Source organism: Rhinolophus hipposideros (assembly GCF_964194185.1).
Source record: "Rhinolophus hipposideros genome assembly, chromosome: 5".
NCBI lineage: Eukaryota > Metazoa > Chordata > Mammalia > Chiroptera > Rhinolophidae > Rhinolophus > Rhinolophus hipposideros.
Genome location: NC_138051.1, coordinates 21894926 through 21910173, shown reverse-complemented (window position 1 = coordinate 21910173; position 15248 = coordinate 21894926). Strand labels below are relative to the sequence as shown.

At 34.0% G+C, this 15248-nt stretch overlaps 1 protein-coding gene across 5 annotated transcripts in view; it reads right to left on the bottom strand.

Moving 5' to 3' along the window:
• The window catches only part of HEATR5A (HEAT repeat containing 5A), a 92633-nt gene that overhangs the window by 14424 nt on the left and 62961 nt on the right, over nucleotides 1-15248 (bottom strand). For all 5 annotated transcript variants that reach the window (XM_081047907.1, XM_081047909.1, XM_081047911.1 and 2 more), the window contains 7 exons: nucleotides 12838-13017; nucleotides 10767-11006; nucleotides 8913-9094; nucleotides 7464-7532; nucleotides 5887-6066; nucleotides 3871-4090; nucleotides 1277-1525 (listed from right to left, as the gene is read on the bottom strand). In XM_081047907.1, the coding sequence (XP_080904033.1) occupies nucleotides 1277-1525; nucleotides 3871-4090; nucleotides 5887-6066; nucleotides 7464-7532; nucleotides 8913-9094; nucleotides 10767-11006; nucleotides 12838-13017 (1320 nt within the window). The remainder of the gene's footprint in view (nucleotides 1-1276; nucleotides 1526-3870; nucleotides 4091-5886; nucleotides 6067-7463; nucleotides 7533-8912; nucleotides 9095-10766; nucleotides 11007-12837; nucleotides 13018-15248) is intronic.

Genomic DNA, 15248 nt, shown 5'->3' with positions numbered 1-15248 from the left:
GCAAAAATGTAATGCAAATAAGCCACCATGAATTTAGGACTCTAAACAATTAAATGAGAAGGTAAGTTTTTAAACTGTGTTTATCTATATGTACACAAAGAATAATCTCAATGAGGCTTGTGCACTATTGTGTAGTTGCTATGAAAATTTAAAAATGCAAAAATTACAATAAAATTGTGCCAGAAGACTTAACATGAAGAGCTGCATAACTTTTTGTTGACTAAAATTTATTGAGTGATTATCATGTATCAGGTGCTGCACTTTACATATATCATTTCATTTCATTCTCACAATACCTGAGGAGCTACTATTATTGCTATCATAATAGCTACTATCATTACCACTCTTTTTGAAAAAGGGAAATGAACACATAGAATTTAAGTAATTTAATCTGTTCAAGGTCAGTTACAATAGGGTACATCGAGAATTTGAACTGAGTTGGTCGAACTGCACAGCTTATGCTCGTAATAACCCTGCCACCCTTCATTCTATAAAAGTTTATTTTTAAAAAGCTCTCATCTAAAGGCAAATGGACAGGAAATTTTAATATAACCAAGGATATAGGAAATCTGGTCATGTCTGGCGTGGGAAGGAATAATAGAAACTCTATGAACCGTAAATCTTAATTCAATCATTTACCTTTAAAACCTGCACATTTCACTTAATTAGTAACTTCTTTATCGGCAATGAATGAACTAGGTAAAATATGAAAAACATTTATTCTAGAAACTCACTGTACCTTAGAAAGAAACCTCACTTTAAAAATGAAGTTCTAAGAAAGCCAAAAAAGGAGTTAAACTCCATAAATGTGAAAAATCTCATTTATCTTTGACTTCAAACATTTGTTTGCAAAACTGTACCTTTGAGTATACTTTTCTTGAACCTTGCAATTCATGAGAAGGGGGGTGTGGGGTGAGGACAATTCCCTCAGTATATTGGTTATTTTTTATATATGAGTCTATATACTACCGAGAAATTCAGAACAGCTTAGACACCACATGGATTTCTTTAAAATTCTGTGGAAAGGAATAGGCTTCTCTTGCAGTTTCTCTAATTCATTCAAACTGATGCTGAAGCCAGCTTGTAATTGGATTCTAGACTTACCATAATGAAATTTGCAATTAAGAAAAATGTACACAAGTTCACTTGGTTATATCAAGGCTCTCACTAACACCTAACACAGAATGAGGTAACAGTCACCAAGAGCTGATAGGAAGTAAGGCACAATTCAAGAAAATCTCCGTAGGGCTGGAAACTTGTGAGCACTTTTACTGACCTAAAATAAGATGGAATCTATCAGTGTAGACATCCTCAGGGGACTTGACTGCAGCTCCTGATGAGGAACCCTGACACATGGAAGTGGGTGTTACAGGCCTTGAGAGGTTAGATGCTCCTTCATCTGGGTCAGCAACAACAAAGCCTGTGCTCGTGAGCCACAATGCTGTGGCGTGGAGGATAAGTGCCCACGAGTTGTAATAATGCAATTTTGCATTTTCACTCGTCTCTGCTGTGTAGAAAGCACCGCCTACAAAAAAGCGAAAGAAAAACAGTTTCAGGAGGAATAAACAATCAGATCACAGTACATTTTCTCTTTTCTCTGTTACTAGATATAGACCATTTCCATCATCCCCAAACTTCCTTTAACACCCTTTCCAGGCAGTCTCCAACACCCCAGGACAACTACTTTCTTTCTTTTTTTTTTTCCATTTATATCTTATACATTTATTTTTTAAATCTTAACAGTAAAAAGGGACATAGCATGATTATACATAGTTGAATTTCAAATGTGACTTATAATGGTTTTGCAGGATATTCAAATAGAGTGGTTATGAAGGTTATGAAAATATTTCAAGCAACAGCAAAGTAAATTGAATTAGAGGAAAGACAACTACTTTCTGACTTCTATCAACACAGATTAGTTCTGCCTGTATTTGGACTTCATATAAACGGGAAAATATATAGTGTGCACTTGCTTATGACTGAATTTTTGCTTAATAATGTTTTTGGAGATTCATCCATGCTGCTATGTTATCAATATTTTAAAGCTTTTATTTCTTATGGGAGTACAATGTTGGGTCACAGGGTTGATGTAACTTTATAATTTTATTAGAGATTTGCATGTTAATTCTTTAATTTTTATTTTTAATCATAACAAATTTAAAACAAATGTGTGTGTTTAAACAAATACTGATACCCATTTACTTACCTCCAAGATTAACATTAACATTCTGCCTTTCTTTTCTTTTTTTTTTTTTTTCAAAGGAGGGCCCAGCTCATAGTGGCCCATGTGGAGATCGAATGAGCTACCTTGGTGCTAACAGCACCATGCTCTAATAACCAACTGACCTAACCGGCCACCCCCAACATTCTGCCTTTCTTAAATCTTAAAAAAACCAAAACCTAATACTTTGTTATACCACTAATTCTTGCAGCTACTTTTGTAACCACTTTCCTCAAGTCAGTGTGAATCACTCCCAAGTATGGTTTTATACTTTCAAAACAGATGTTTGTATTCATAAATAATACATATGCTAGGAGGGTTGGGGTGAGATAGAAATATGTAAAAGGGGTCAAATATATGGTGATGGAAGGAGACTTGACTCTGGGTGGTGAGCACACAATGTGATCTATAGATGATGTAGTACAGAAGTGTACACTTGAAACTTACATAATTTTATTAACCAATCACCCCAATACATTTAATAAAATTAAAAGAAGAAAAAAGAAATTATTCTGTGTTTAAGTTTACTTAAAAGGCATTGTACTGTAGATATCCTTTTCAAATTTGCTTTTTTTCACCTAACATTATGTCTTTGAGATTTACTTAGGTTGGTTTATGTCTGTCATTCACTTTTGGTGATAAATTATGTCAATAAACCAGTTTATTTCCATTTTTATGCTATTGAAAAGTACAATAAACACTGTACATTGAAACGAATAAAAAAAAGAATCCTCAGGGGGGAAAAACACTCTATTTATCTCTTTGTGTATACATAATTCCAATTAAAAGTCTAGTAAATTTGACCAGATGACCCTAAATTTCAAATCACAGAGGAAAAAAAGAAAAAAAAGCAGCCATTTTGGAATAAAATAAAGAGTGGCTACCAAATACCCAATCCATAAAATGTGGTTTTAATAATGATTATAAAATTAGATCCTTATCTCCATTCCACACACACAAAACTAACCTCCAACATGTAAAAAGCAAAACTTGTAAAGCCTACAGGTAATTCTGATCTTAAGTATAAAAATCTATGAGGTATTATACAAACATGAACCATAAACGACTGATTATATCAATTTTAAAAAAGTAAAAGAAAGAACAAGCCTCAGACTGGAAGAAGATATCTAAGACGTGGAACCACAAAATAATAATATTGAAAAGACAGAAAAGATTAACAAATGAGTAAGACTATGACAAATACCAAGTAAAAAGTGGGCAAAGATTATAACTAGGTGATTTATGGAAGAAACTTAAACAGTGCATAAACCTATGAAAAAAAGATTCTCAATCAAGGAAATAAAACAATGAAATACTACTTCGTGCCTATCAGATTGGCAAAAAATTAAGTATGATACCCTAAAATGGTGGGAAGATACAGTGAAGCAGAAACGTATCGGTGAGCACATAAATCGGTATAACCACTTTGGAGAGCAATGCTGCAGTGTCTGGGGGGTTAAGATGTGCAGCTTCATGATCTAGCCAATCAGCCTCAGTGTGTTTGCCATGAAGGAACTCTCACGTGCTTATTCTATGAATAAAAATGATTCTGGGGAAAACATTTCAGATAAACATTACCTGCTAAAGGAAAAGTGTTGAAAAGTTACCTGTACTGTAGGAATTATGTAAATCTTTATTTACCCTCTTACCTTCAACAGGAAGTTGGGAGGCAAATTCTGAAGGCAAAGTTAAGAGAGCAAAATCCTGAAGTGCAGCTAGCCAGAGCCTGCTCAGGGTAGCCAGGTCTGTCTGGACCAAATCCCGCAGCCCATCTGATGAGTGCGACACATTTCTAACACTCTCTTCTGAACAGGTAGTCTTCAAAGGTTGTCTATGGTTTTTGTGTCTTTCTACAGCAATTATGTAGACCTGTTAAAGGTGAATTTGTCAGCAGCAAGAACTTGTACTCCTTGAAAAGGTGCTGTAATATTTTTATCTTGCTGAGGAGGCAGACTAACTGGGGTAGAAAGATCCAAAAGGGTTATCTTCAATGAGATCCATTAGGGATAACTAATACTTGGCATATATGTTGCCACTCTGCACTTTCACAACCATGACACCTGTCACTAAATGATATCAGCAGTCTTTTTCACTAAGCCTTGGTAGGGTCTTATAATCCATCTCAACCTACAGTTTCAGGTGAACTGCAATAAGCCGAAACACTGAAGATATTTTCTTTCTAAGTTTCTACTAAGTCACTACAAAAAGTTTACACATGTGGACTTAACGTGGATTCTTTATAGGACTATAGGATGTTCAAGTATTCAACACAGTACATAACATGTAGTGTATTACTATCCCTTTAACTACAGCTCTAAAATCCAGTGAGCTCTGAAAGAATCTAAATTTGTGGGAAACTAATCTGGTGGCAAAACTGAATTTACGGGAGACTAAATTCAGTCTCCAGACAAAGAGACAAAGAAGGAACATCACATGTAACTGGCTACTACTGGACAGCACAATATGGAACCTTTCCATATTGTGTATTGGAACCTTTCCATATTGTGCTGTTTATTCAACACAGTCTGAATATTCAAACATTTTACATATTAATGTGTTTGATCATAGACTCCATGGTATTGTCCCAGGCTTCCTGGATAAATACATGGAATATGCACTGCATTAATTTTTGAGAATCCCCCAAATTCTGAATTCCAATATTATCTGGAGCCAAGGATCTTAGACAGTGGACTATGAATCTCCTTTATTCTGAACCTGCTGCTCAGTCATTATCTTTACCGAGGAGAGAACAGGAGGAGGAAATGGCCTTAAACAAGAGCACAGAGATTCAAATTATTATAAAAAACACTATATAAGCAGAGAATTATTTGTAAAATAGGTTACAGAGATTACAGAATTTGTTTGCGCTACTGAAAGCATATGTTGAAAGGCATAGAGTTCGCTGTTAAAGATAGATCCAGTTTATTTAACCGAGGCAGAACTAGTTCCTAACCAAGATCTGTCAATCCTAAATAATGGGGAAAAAAAGAGAGATTATACAATCTTCAGGTTTTAATTAGTTCTACTGGAAGAAATCCTTTTTTACATATTGCTAACTCTCTCAGTTGCAATCTGAAATTATATATCTTCATTAAAATGATATATGAACCCAGACTGACCCAGTTTGGTAACTGCTAAAGCTGGATGATGGGTGTTAGTTGTTTCACTATACTATTATATCTACTAGCATATCTGCTTGAACATTTCCATAGTAAATTAAAAAAAGATATAGCTTTATTTCTGATTAGAAAAGTAACTAATGAAGTTAAGCATTTTCCTATAAGATTTCTTTAATCTTAGAAAAGAAATGATTATTATAAGGAACATAAAAAAATGGAAGTACGTGTTATAGAGTTGATAGAACATACAAGCACACCCACATTTTTAGTAACTTAGATTTCAATAAAAATTGGTTTCCATTGGCTATTATAAAGTCTCTCTGGCTCAAGATTGCCTCTGCTTAAAGCAGCAGATAGACAATAGAGAACACTTTAGAATGCTTGGCCAAAATATCAACTAACATGTAAATGAATCACATGTTCAAAGTATTTTGTTAACTCTTAAAGGTGGACTTATTTATGTTTTGAAAACTTAATTTCAGTTTACGGCCCAAGGTGTTTATTAACAACTTCCAAAACTCCAGCTATAAACTGAAAAGTACTAACCTCTGCCCAGGCTTTTAGCACAGCTAAGATCTCCATGGTAGAAGCACTTTCATTATATAAGTGACTAAGAGCTTCTTTTCCAGCCTGTATTTTTGTTAATGATGAAACAAGCAACTGATGAACTCTTCGGAGATCATTAAGGTCACTTACAACTCCACTTGCGATCCAGGCACTGCAAACCTGGTTTTTCAGAAAACAGAAGTTACACGTAAAAATTATAAATGTCTCTCTTGTGAGTTCTGCAGAGCTCACCAACATATTAGGAAATCACCATGCTATCAAGAAACCCAACAGGATGCTGCTGGTAATAACACTCAAAAGCCAGCATTTCAAAAGGAAATAAAGTAAGGTTGAAGCAAGGAGACCAGTGCTAACAAGTATATAAAATCAAAACGTTTCAGATGTTATTTATATGGCGAAATGAAGCCCCAGAAGACACCACATTCATAAATGTTTGGATTAACATTTGAATTAAATCTCCAATACTGATTATTTCATCTTATTATTTTAAAATCTGAGGTTGTGTGGTAATTAGTGTAACTTGGTTGAAAGATAAAGCACCTAACAACACTTAAAACCCCAAAGAAGACTGATTCTTTTGAAGACAAAATAATAAACATTTCTAAAACAAAACATCATTAATAATTCTCCAATGTAAAAAGCTTCCTCAATTATCAGGGGCTGCCTAGGTATCACAGTATTTCTTTTTTTCTAGATAAAAATTAATTTTTTCCTTTTCCATCTATTCAGTTTCTGTCTCATTTCACAATATTTCAAGTGGTTTACAGCAAGAACTATAAAGTGACTGATAAATCGGAGACTCAGTACAACATATAACACTGAGTACTGAAGGTACTCAAACATTTTCTAAATACAACTGAAAAGAGTTGAAAAATCTGACTAAAATTAGTTTTTCCATTATGTTTTTAGTTATTTCAAGTCAAGCCAGTTCTGCTTTAATTACTTCAGGTCATTCAGGGCTGGATATTGAGTGTTTTACAACCACTCCAAGAAAAGCACCTGTTAAAAACTGTATTTTATGGTTTACAGATACATGAAAAAATGCTCCATCTCACTTGAAATACAAATCGAAACTATTCTGAGATACCCTTTGTACTCCATCACATAGACAAAAATCTAAAAGTGGCAACTCACAATACTACTGAGACTGTGGGACACACATACTAGTAGGAGTTCCAACTGGTAAACTCCTATAACATACTCTTTAACTCAGCAATTCAATTTTGAAGAATTTATCTTACAGATGTGCTTGCACCTCATGAGATGACTTATGCAGAGGGTCATTAACTCCAGCACTATCTGTAATAGCAAAAGATTTAAAAACCCATTTATCTGTTACTGGTTACAAAAATGATGACGTATCTATATACTGGATTACTATGCAGGTATACGAAAGGAAGAGGAAGTTCTCTAAACTTAAAAAGCAAAGGGAAAGGAGCAGCTGAGATTAATGGTTAGACAACGATAACATAGAACCTGGCTATCAATACTAACTGGAGAATTGCTTCTGAAAGGAGGATTTTTACTTCTTCAACTTTATCTTTGTAGGCATTTACCTGACAAGCTTTGGCAGTGACATCAGGTGGTGTCTCCGAAGTGAAGGCTGGTCTAAGTGCCGCTCCTACCTGGCAAGAAATGATGTGATCGTTATATATAAAGATCAATAAGTAAGATAACATCAGCTCTTTCTCTTTTCAATGTTATTCTAAAATTACTTACTTAGAATTGGTGTTACAGACACTTGCTGTTTTTGCCAGCCCAGCATATTGTCCCATTTCTGATAATAGGATCCCAATTTTCCTTTGGGAAACCTTCTCTTTCCCCAAGTCTTAGCCCATGTTATTGCTATAGAGCTGACAGCACTGCCAGAGACCCATGCTAGGATAATGAAAGCTCTCCTTAAGACTGTCGCTGGGGGTACTGGGAAAGAAGCACGGTCTCATTACAAGATTCTGGGTGCTAAGAGAGCCATCTTGATACCACTTGGAGAGAGCAAACTTGAGAATAAAGCCAGTACAAAACCAAGCAGAGGCAACTAAGATTCCTGAAAACAATTTTCCTTTTTTGCTGAGTTGTAGTTTATTTCTATCATTTGCAATTTTAAGAGGGCTAAAAATGTAACAGAGCCCCCCTTCATTAAGTTGAATTATAATCTTTTATTCTAATATAATAGTTCTATGTAATTCCACTCTGTCCCTAAGCAGACACTGGCGTCACCTGCTGGGAAGACATGGTGGAGACTGCTAACTGGTAAACTGCTCTGGTCGCTCTAACTGCTAGCCATCAGAGGCTGTTTCTGAATCATGGGAGATATCCTGTGATGAATGCTGCTGGAGGATTACATGTGATTTGTGCAATGTAACATGGGACGATTTTTATCTTCCTTGTTCTCCGTAGACTGCTCAGTGCACCGGGCAAACATCAGTTAGAAAGATTATAGAACATATCTATGTAATTTCACTAACAAATGTCACCCCAATAAATTAAAAAAACAAAAAAAAGAAAGATTATAGAACCAATAACAGAAATCTGAACTCTTTTCTTTTTAATGAACTCTTTTCTAAGTCCAAAAAAAGACACAAAATAAACAAATGAAGGTGGTTACATCTGTTCCAGGAATAATGATTTGAAAATAAAACATGCATGTAGCAGGCTAAATGGAATGATTAGTAATGATTTTGTGTTATTTTTTTTTCTTGATTTAGTGTTATCTGAAGCTTATTCAGGTATTTGGAAAGAATTTCATTACCAGAGTTCTTTATTTCCCCAAATTACCATTAAGGTTTTAATTATAAAAGTTAACCTTATAAAAGACATGTGTTATGTACCATTTTGCTTTTACTTGAAGATTTCTTGAAAAATATGCATTTTCTACATATTGACTATAATGATTATATGTTAGAGACACATACTCATTTCTGTATTAAGAGGTGCTATGCCAACTAGTTCCATAGACTGTTTACCCAGGGGTTTAATAATAAAATTCTCTAATAGAAAGTGCTTACATTGGCTTGATACTGTTCCAAAATCACATGACCTGGAAACTCTGGTTCTGGAATAGTTGCAAATCGCCGAATAACAACTAACAAAGTTTCAAGGCCAGAAAGACGTAGCTGGTCACTATGATCTGTGGCGGCCATAAAAGCCATGCGAATTAAGTCGGCAAGATGCAGCACCAAAAAGTCATCTACAAGATTAAAAAAATGTTATTAAGGAAAAGAATTATGTTAGAACTAAGATTTATGTTAAGTTTTTAATTTAACTTCATAACCTAGACTTTCACTTAAGTACCTCTGATTTGATTTACTGTTTGTTAAATACAGACTTTAAAGCTGGATTTACTGCTCCACTGTAAATACTCACACAAAAAATAACTATCCCAAAGCGGGTAATTATATAGCGATTCAAAAACCAAAGGCAGAATTAGCATCCTTTGAATAAGTGCTAATAGTACCTTCAATAAAACTTTTGTTCAGACTTTCTGATAAAAGTACACTGGAAGGTACTTAGGAGACTTTGAGTTCTGATGAATTAGGCAATAATTTAATTATTCCCTTTATGTCAAACTGAAGCTAAAGACTTAATGTTCCTTTAAAAAAATAGTTTATGTAGCGTTTTATACGGACTAGACTATCTTATTTTTGCATGTCTGGCACACATACAAATAATGGGAGTATAAAAAATTCCTTGATATAAAATTATAAATGACAATTCCTTTCATTCCTACAACTCATTTTTTTGGTATAATAATTCTACCATGGAAAGACATAAGACAATCATTTAACAATGTTCCAACAATAAAATGTTTAGGGGTACTACTAACTTTTTACTTAAAATAAATTTGAGACTAATTCAAAAAAGAATAACTATAGGTCACACTGAAGAAACCAACTCATCTTTAGTAAGTGCCATTTACAATTTTAATTGGCAACACAGGAAATAAGTAAGCATGTATGATATATTAATATTCTACCTATCACTGTCTATCTAGCACAGTGCTCTCATCACAAATCAGAGACTCAAATGTTGCTTGAAAAATTATTAAAACAGAGATACCTAACTAATATTTTCAGGTTGGCAATAGCAACATTTTGCCTTATAATTCTTTTGTCTGGTAAAGAATTATTATTTTTAAAAACTTTTATTTATTTAAGTGTGTTTTTCCAGGACCCATGAGCTCCAAGTCAAGTTGCTGTTTCAATCTAGTTGTGGAAGGCACAGCTCCTCAGTGGCTCATGTGGGGATTGAACCGGCAGCCTTGTTGTTAAGAGCACCACGCTCTAACCAACTGAGCTAACCGGCTGCCTCAAGATTTTTAATGCACTTAGATATGTACATTGCATCTATGAACATACGTGCTGATGTGAATTTAAAAAGTTAGACATCAAACCATAACACACATATTTTCAGGTAACAATAAAAAAACTGAAGAATATAAGGTTAAAATGGTCTTATAACCATGTTTACTTTTACATTGAGAGGCTCAAATGGTTTCTGAGTAATATCTGTGAAAAATAACCCATCAGCAAAACTGCTGTAAGTTATAACTCAGAAAATAAATTTTGGGAAGTAGTTAAGGCATATACTACTTTCCAAGAATATAATTATTCCCTATAAACTTCACTCATTGCATATGTCCATTAAATAAAAGTGAATGCCAAATTAAGAAGCTTAATCATTAAAAATGTATTTAAACATTAAAAATATACCACACTTACAGTTTATATAAATGTTCAAGTTTCGTAACTGATTTGGAAGAATAAAAACTATTTTTTAGTTTTACTTTTAAGTTAATATTAACATAAGCAGACAGCATTTCTAAGTATATCACTTGGTCTTTTCATTATTATGCCACTTACTTCTCGAATCCTTTTTTTTCATTTCTTGTGCTAAAGCAATGTCAAAATGTGCACTGTGTGCATTCTCACACTGGTTAATTATCCTACAGACACATTCAGCAGCAAAGACTCTAGTAGGCCATCGGGGGTTGGTAAAAGGATGGGATCTATCATCATTTCTGGTGGTCAGAACTGAGGCATCATCCCCTTTATCTCCTTCCTCTTCTTGCATTGTATCCACACAAGTTACGGTTGTAAAATCTTTTATCAAGGGAGAATACATGTAATTACAATCAATTGGAAGATATATATTTATTAAAAAAAAATTACTTCAAATTCAGACCAGCATTACTGTTGATCAAGCATGCATCCTTTAACAATGTAAAACAATCATGCCTATTAAATACAGATAATAGTGGTATTTAAAGAAATGCTATAAGAACTGTTCTGGGTCAAAATACATAGTTGTTCAATTATATTCAAAATGAAAAACTGAACCTGATACTAGATACTCGGATAATTATCAATCCCCTGTATGTAGAAAGATATATTAAGGAAGATCCAAATTCTTGGATAGTGGATTGTACTGGGGAGGCTGAACCCACTGAAAATGTCTGAAAATAGTTTTTTGGGATAGAACCATTGCTATCATTATGGTCTCACTGTCCTGATGACCAGAGTCACTGAGTAGTGAATTATTTGCTCTTTATATTAACTATTAACTTATTAACTCTACTTAAAATGGAACTAATGCTATAAAACAAAACTAACTTGTTTTTCTTAAACTATCTTGTATGTCAACATCCTTTGAATGTGTTATGAGAGCAGAGACATCACAAATGAAGCTATGGTAAAGTTGTGTCTTATGACTGAGAAGTGAACAGAAACTGAAATGTATGTTTTCCTAGCAAGAAGTATAGGGTCAAACTACAAAGGATAAAGAATGAATGGTGTAATAAAATTGAGCTAATATGCTCAGGGAGTATGAATTTAAATTAAAAAAAGACAGGTATACCAGAAAAGTGTAATCAACCTGTCTGTCTATGCACATACACATTTTCTTTTAAAGGAGAAGTCCTTGTAAGTTCTTACTTACAAGGAAGTAAGAAAGACAGAACAGAGCATTAAAGAAGGAAAATGTGGAGCATAATGGTTGAAGAACAGGTATAAATCATAGGAAGAGAAGAAGACCATCAAAAATCAAGGTAGACCAAAAAAAAAGAAAGGTAGACAGTAGAGAATGTAAAAAAACAACAAACTCAGAATTTTATGGTACCTTTCTCCCTTTCACATAATTCAGAGATCAGAACTACATTAGCTTGTAAGACTCGAGTAACTGAATTGCGAGTTACTGCAATGTAGTAGGAAGTTGTGTTGTCAAGTCTGCAAGCTCAGGCTTGAATCCACCTGTGTCTCTTTGGGGAATTTCTTAACCTTTCCAAGTCTTGTTTTCTCTTGTGTAAAATGGAGTAATACTGCCTACTCATAGGCTGGTTAAAGGATCAATCCGATAAAATATGTGAAGGGCCTAGAACAGAATTGGTTTCTGTCTTCTTTCTTCCTCTCGTTTATTTTCTTTCTTACTCCAAGGATATAAATTTTAAAGACTTTAATACACTTTCTCATTAACAATGATCTTATACTAGCAAAGACGTTAGGGAAGTAACACTAATTTCAAACACTATTTGAAGTTAACATTATTAAACGTGGAGAAACTGGCTTGCTCAAAATGTCATAACCTTTGTTGAGTTTTCTATTGGGCAACTTGAGGCAATCCCTCAAATATTTATTACATGTAAAACAAATGATAGGGCTACTATAAGTTAGTTCATCCTTTTTATCGTATAAATAATGACTCTACTTTTTAGTTTGTTGTACGTTGGAATGTCAACATAAGACAACCAAAAGAAAAAAAAAAGGCAGGCTTAAGTGTTAGACTTAAACACTAGCACTAGACTCTTTCATTTGAAGTAACAAGCAATTTATAATCCAAATATTCACACAAGACTGATGAACTGTCCCTGGCAAACAATTTTATCTAACATTTTTACTTTCAATTTTATTATTTCAACTGGCAATCACCAGTACTTACCAGCTGATGCAGCAAGTACATCTTTACAAAGCTTTAACCAAAAGGAAAGTTTATCTACTGCCATCGATGTCAGCATATGATTTAAAGTCTCTTTGATATCATGGCACAATCTCTGATCTGTCTCTTTGTCTAGTAAGGTCAGTAATGCCCCTTCAAGGCCCACTTCTCTGATGTTAGCATCTGACAAGAAGAAAATCGATGATCTAAGTAATACAGAAAAAAAACCTGCCATATGAGAAGCACACATATTCAGTAGTTATGAAAATATTATGTTCCAGTGTATTTTAAAGAACTAATCCAAATACTGTATCTTAACCTACTGAGGTCTATTTTAATTCACCCTTTGCTATTATTCATGATACTGTACAGTGATATTTTATGCAATGTCACTGAAAGATGTCTTTATTGAGAGTTATTAATATACTTTCCTTAAAGTATGTAAACATTTTAACCCAATTAACATTCAATACTTAAAATTTTGTACAATGTTTCTTGGAATGATTATTTTATTTTATCTCTAAAATTTAATTTCCAATAAATAATCATAATTAAGTTTTCCTTAATTCAGTAAGGAAAAGGCTTTAAATGTATTAATATGAGAGTAAAACTCAGCTAGAAAATAACTATTGCATGGATAAGTGTTTAAGGACTACAACTAAGCTATTGTGAAACCACAGAACACTATCGAATTAATATAAATTACCACACAATATTCTCATTGCAAAGTCATAAAGCATCTCAAGGAAAATTGCAAGTCTTGATTGAGAATCTATTTCCTCTAATTCTGGAAATGCTAAAAGAACAAAATTTTCTTTTTCATCTAGCATGCATGAAAGCATTTATTTTCTAAAGATTGTGCTACTATTAGACTATTTTAAAAGGATTATCTTTAAAAGATCAGAAAGAAGGAGGTGGCAGGAACATTTCCAATTAGGGGTCTAAAAAGACAGAACCACCAATGCAATATGTGAGTCCTGACTGGATCCTACATTTGGGTGGGGATGAGGGGGTAGGAAGGAGTCATAAAGGACATATTTTTTTTAACTTTTATTATTTAAGTGTTTTTCCAGGCTCTATCAGCTCCAAGTCAAGTAGTTGTCTCAATCTAGTTCTGGAGGGAGCAGCTCACAGTGGCCCATGTGGGAAGCAAACCAGCAACCTTGTTGTCAAGAGCACCGCACTCTAACCAACTGAGCTAACCGGCCACCCCAATGACATGTTTTTGATGACTGAAGAAATTTGTGTGAGGACTGCACATTCTACGTTGTTACTAAATCACTGTTAATTTTATTATGTGTAGAAATTATGTGTGGACATGCAGGAGAATGTCCTTGGAAAATGCAAACTGAAGTATTTTAGGGGTGAACTGTCATGATGCCTGCAGCCTGCTTTGAGATGGTTTCGCAAAAGGTTTGTGAGTGTGTGTGTGTGTATAGTATATGGGAAGAGAGAGATATAAAATGAATGTCAAACATACTAAGAAGGCAAATCTGTGTGTTCAACATTTCTTTCAACTATTCTATGGGTTTGAAAAATTACGAAATTTATAAAAGGAATTATATATGAGTTCTTTACTATAACTTTACTCACACTGCTAATTCAATCATTCTAGGAATATGTACCAGCATATTTACACAATCAAAGCCTAGAGCAACAGATACAGATAATTTCAGTGGTGAATGTAAACCTAAGGTCACTTTGGGGAGAGTATTTCACATGGTTAGAAGGTTAAAATTTCTCTGGCTAAGGTAAGCGATCATAAAATAGTTTTCAAATGAGTTCTCCAACCTGTCTGATGACTCTTAGTGTATCAGTTTAGCAGTGCTGATTAATTCAAGCCAGAGCAAAAGTTTTAACATAATAACAAAACTGTAATTTAAAAGGCACAGCACCACAGTCAAACACACTACAGATCTGAAAGCGTTAGATATAGGAAAGCTTTGTGAAGTCAGAGACCTAAAAGACTTTGGAAACTATATACATAACAATGTAAGATATTATCATTACTATTTTTGTAGGCTGTTTGAATTTACATGCATGCTTGGGCTACTCACATAACTTTAAAATGAAGGGATATATATTTAAAACAAATCTTACTGGCTAAGAAATCCTTTATTTAGTTCAGTTCTAAAATATAGAAGAAGGTAAGTAAAAACCCTTTAATGTGAAGTAGACTCATCTATGGTGAATTCTATTAAATGAGGTTTTGGGGGAAGAAAGGCACATATGATAAATTACTTAAGGGCTAAATCCAATTTCAATTGACTATTGTGAAAAAACTTGCTCTAAACACAATGGCTCTCAAATTTCAGTATACATTAACAGGGATTGTGAAAACACAGATAACAAGATTGCTTGGCTTTATTCCTGAATTTTTGACTTAGCAGATTTGGAATGGGACCCAACAGCTG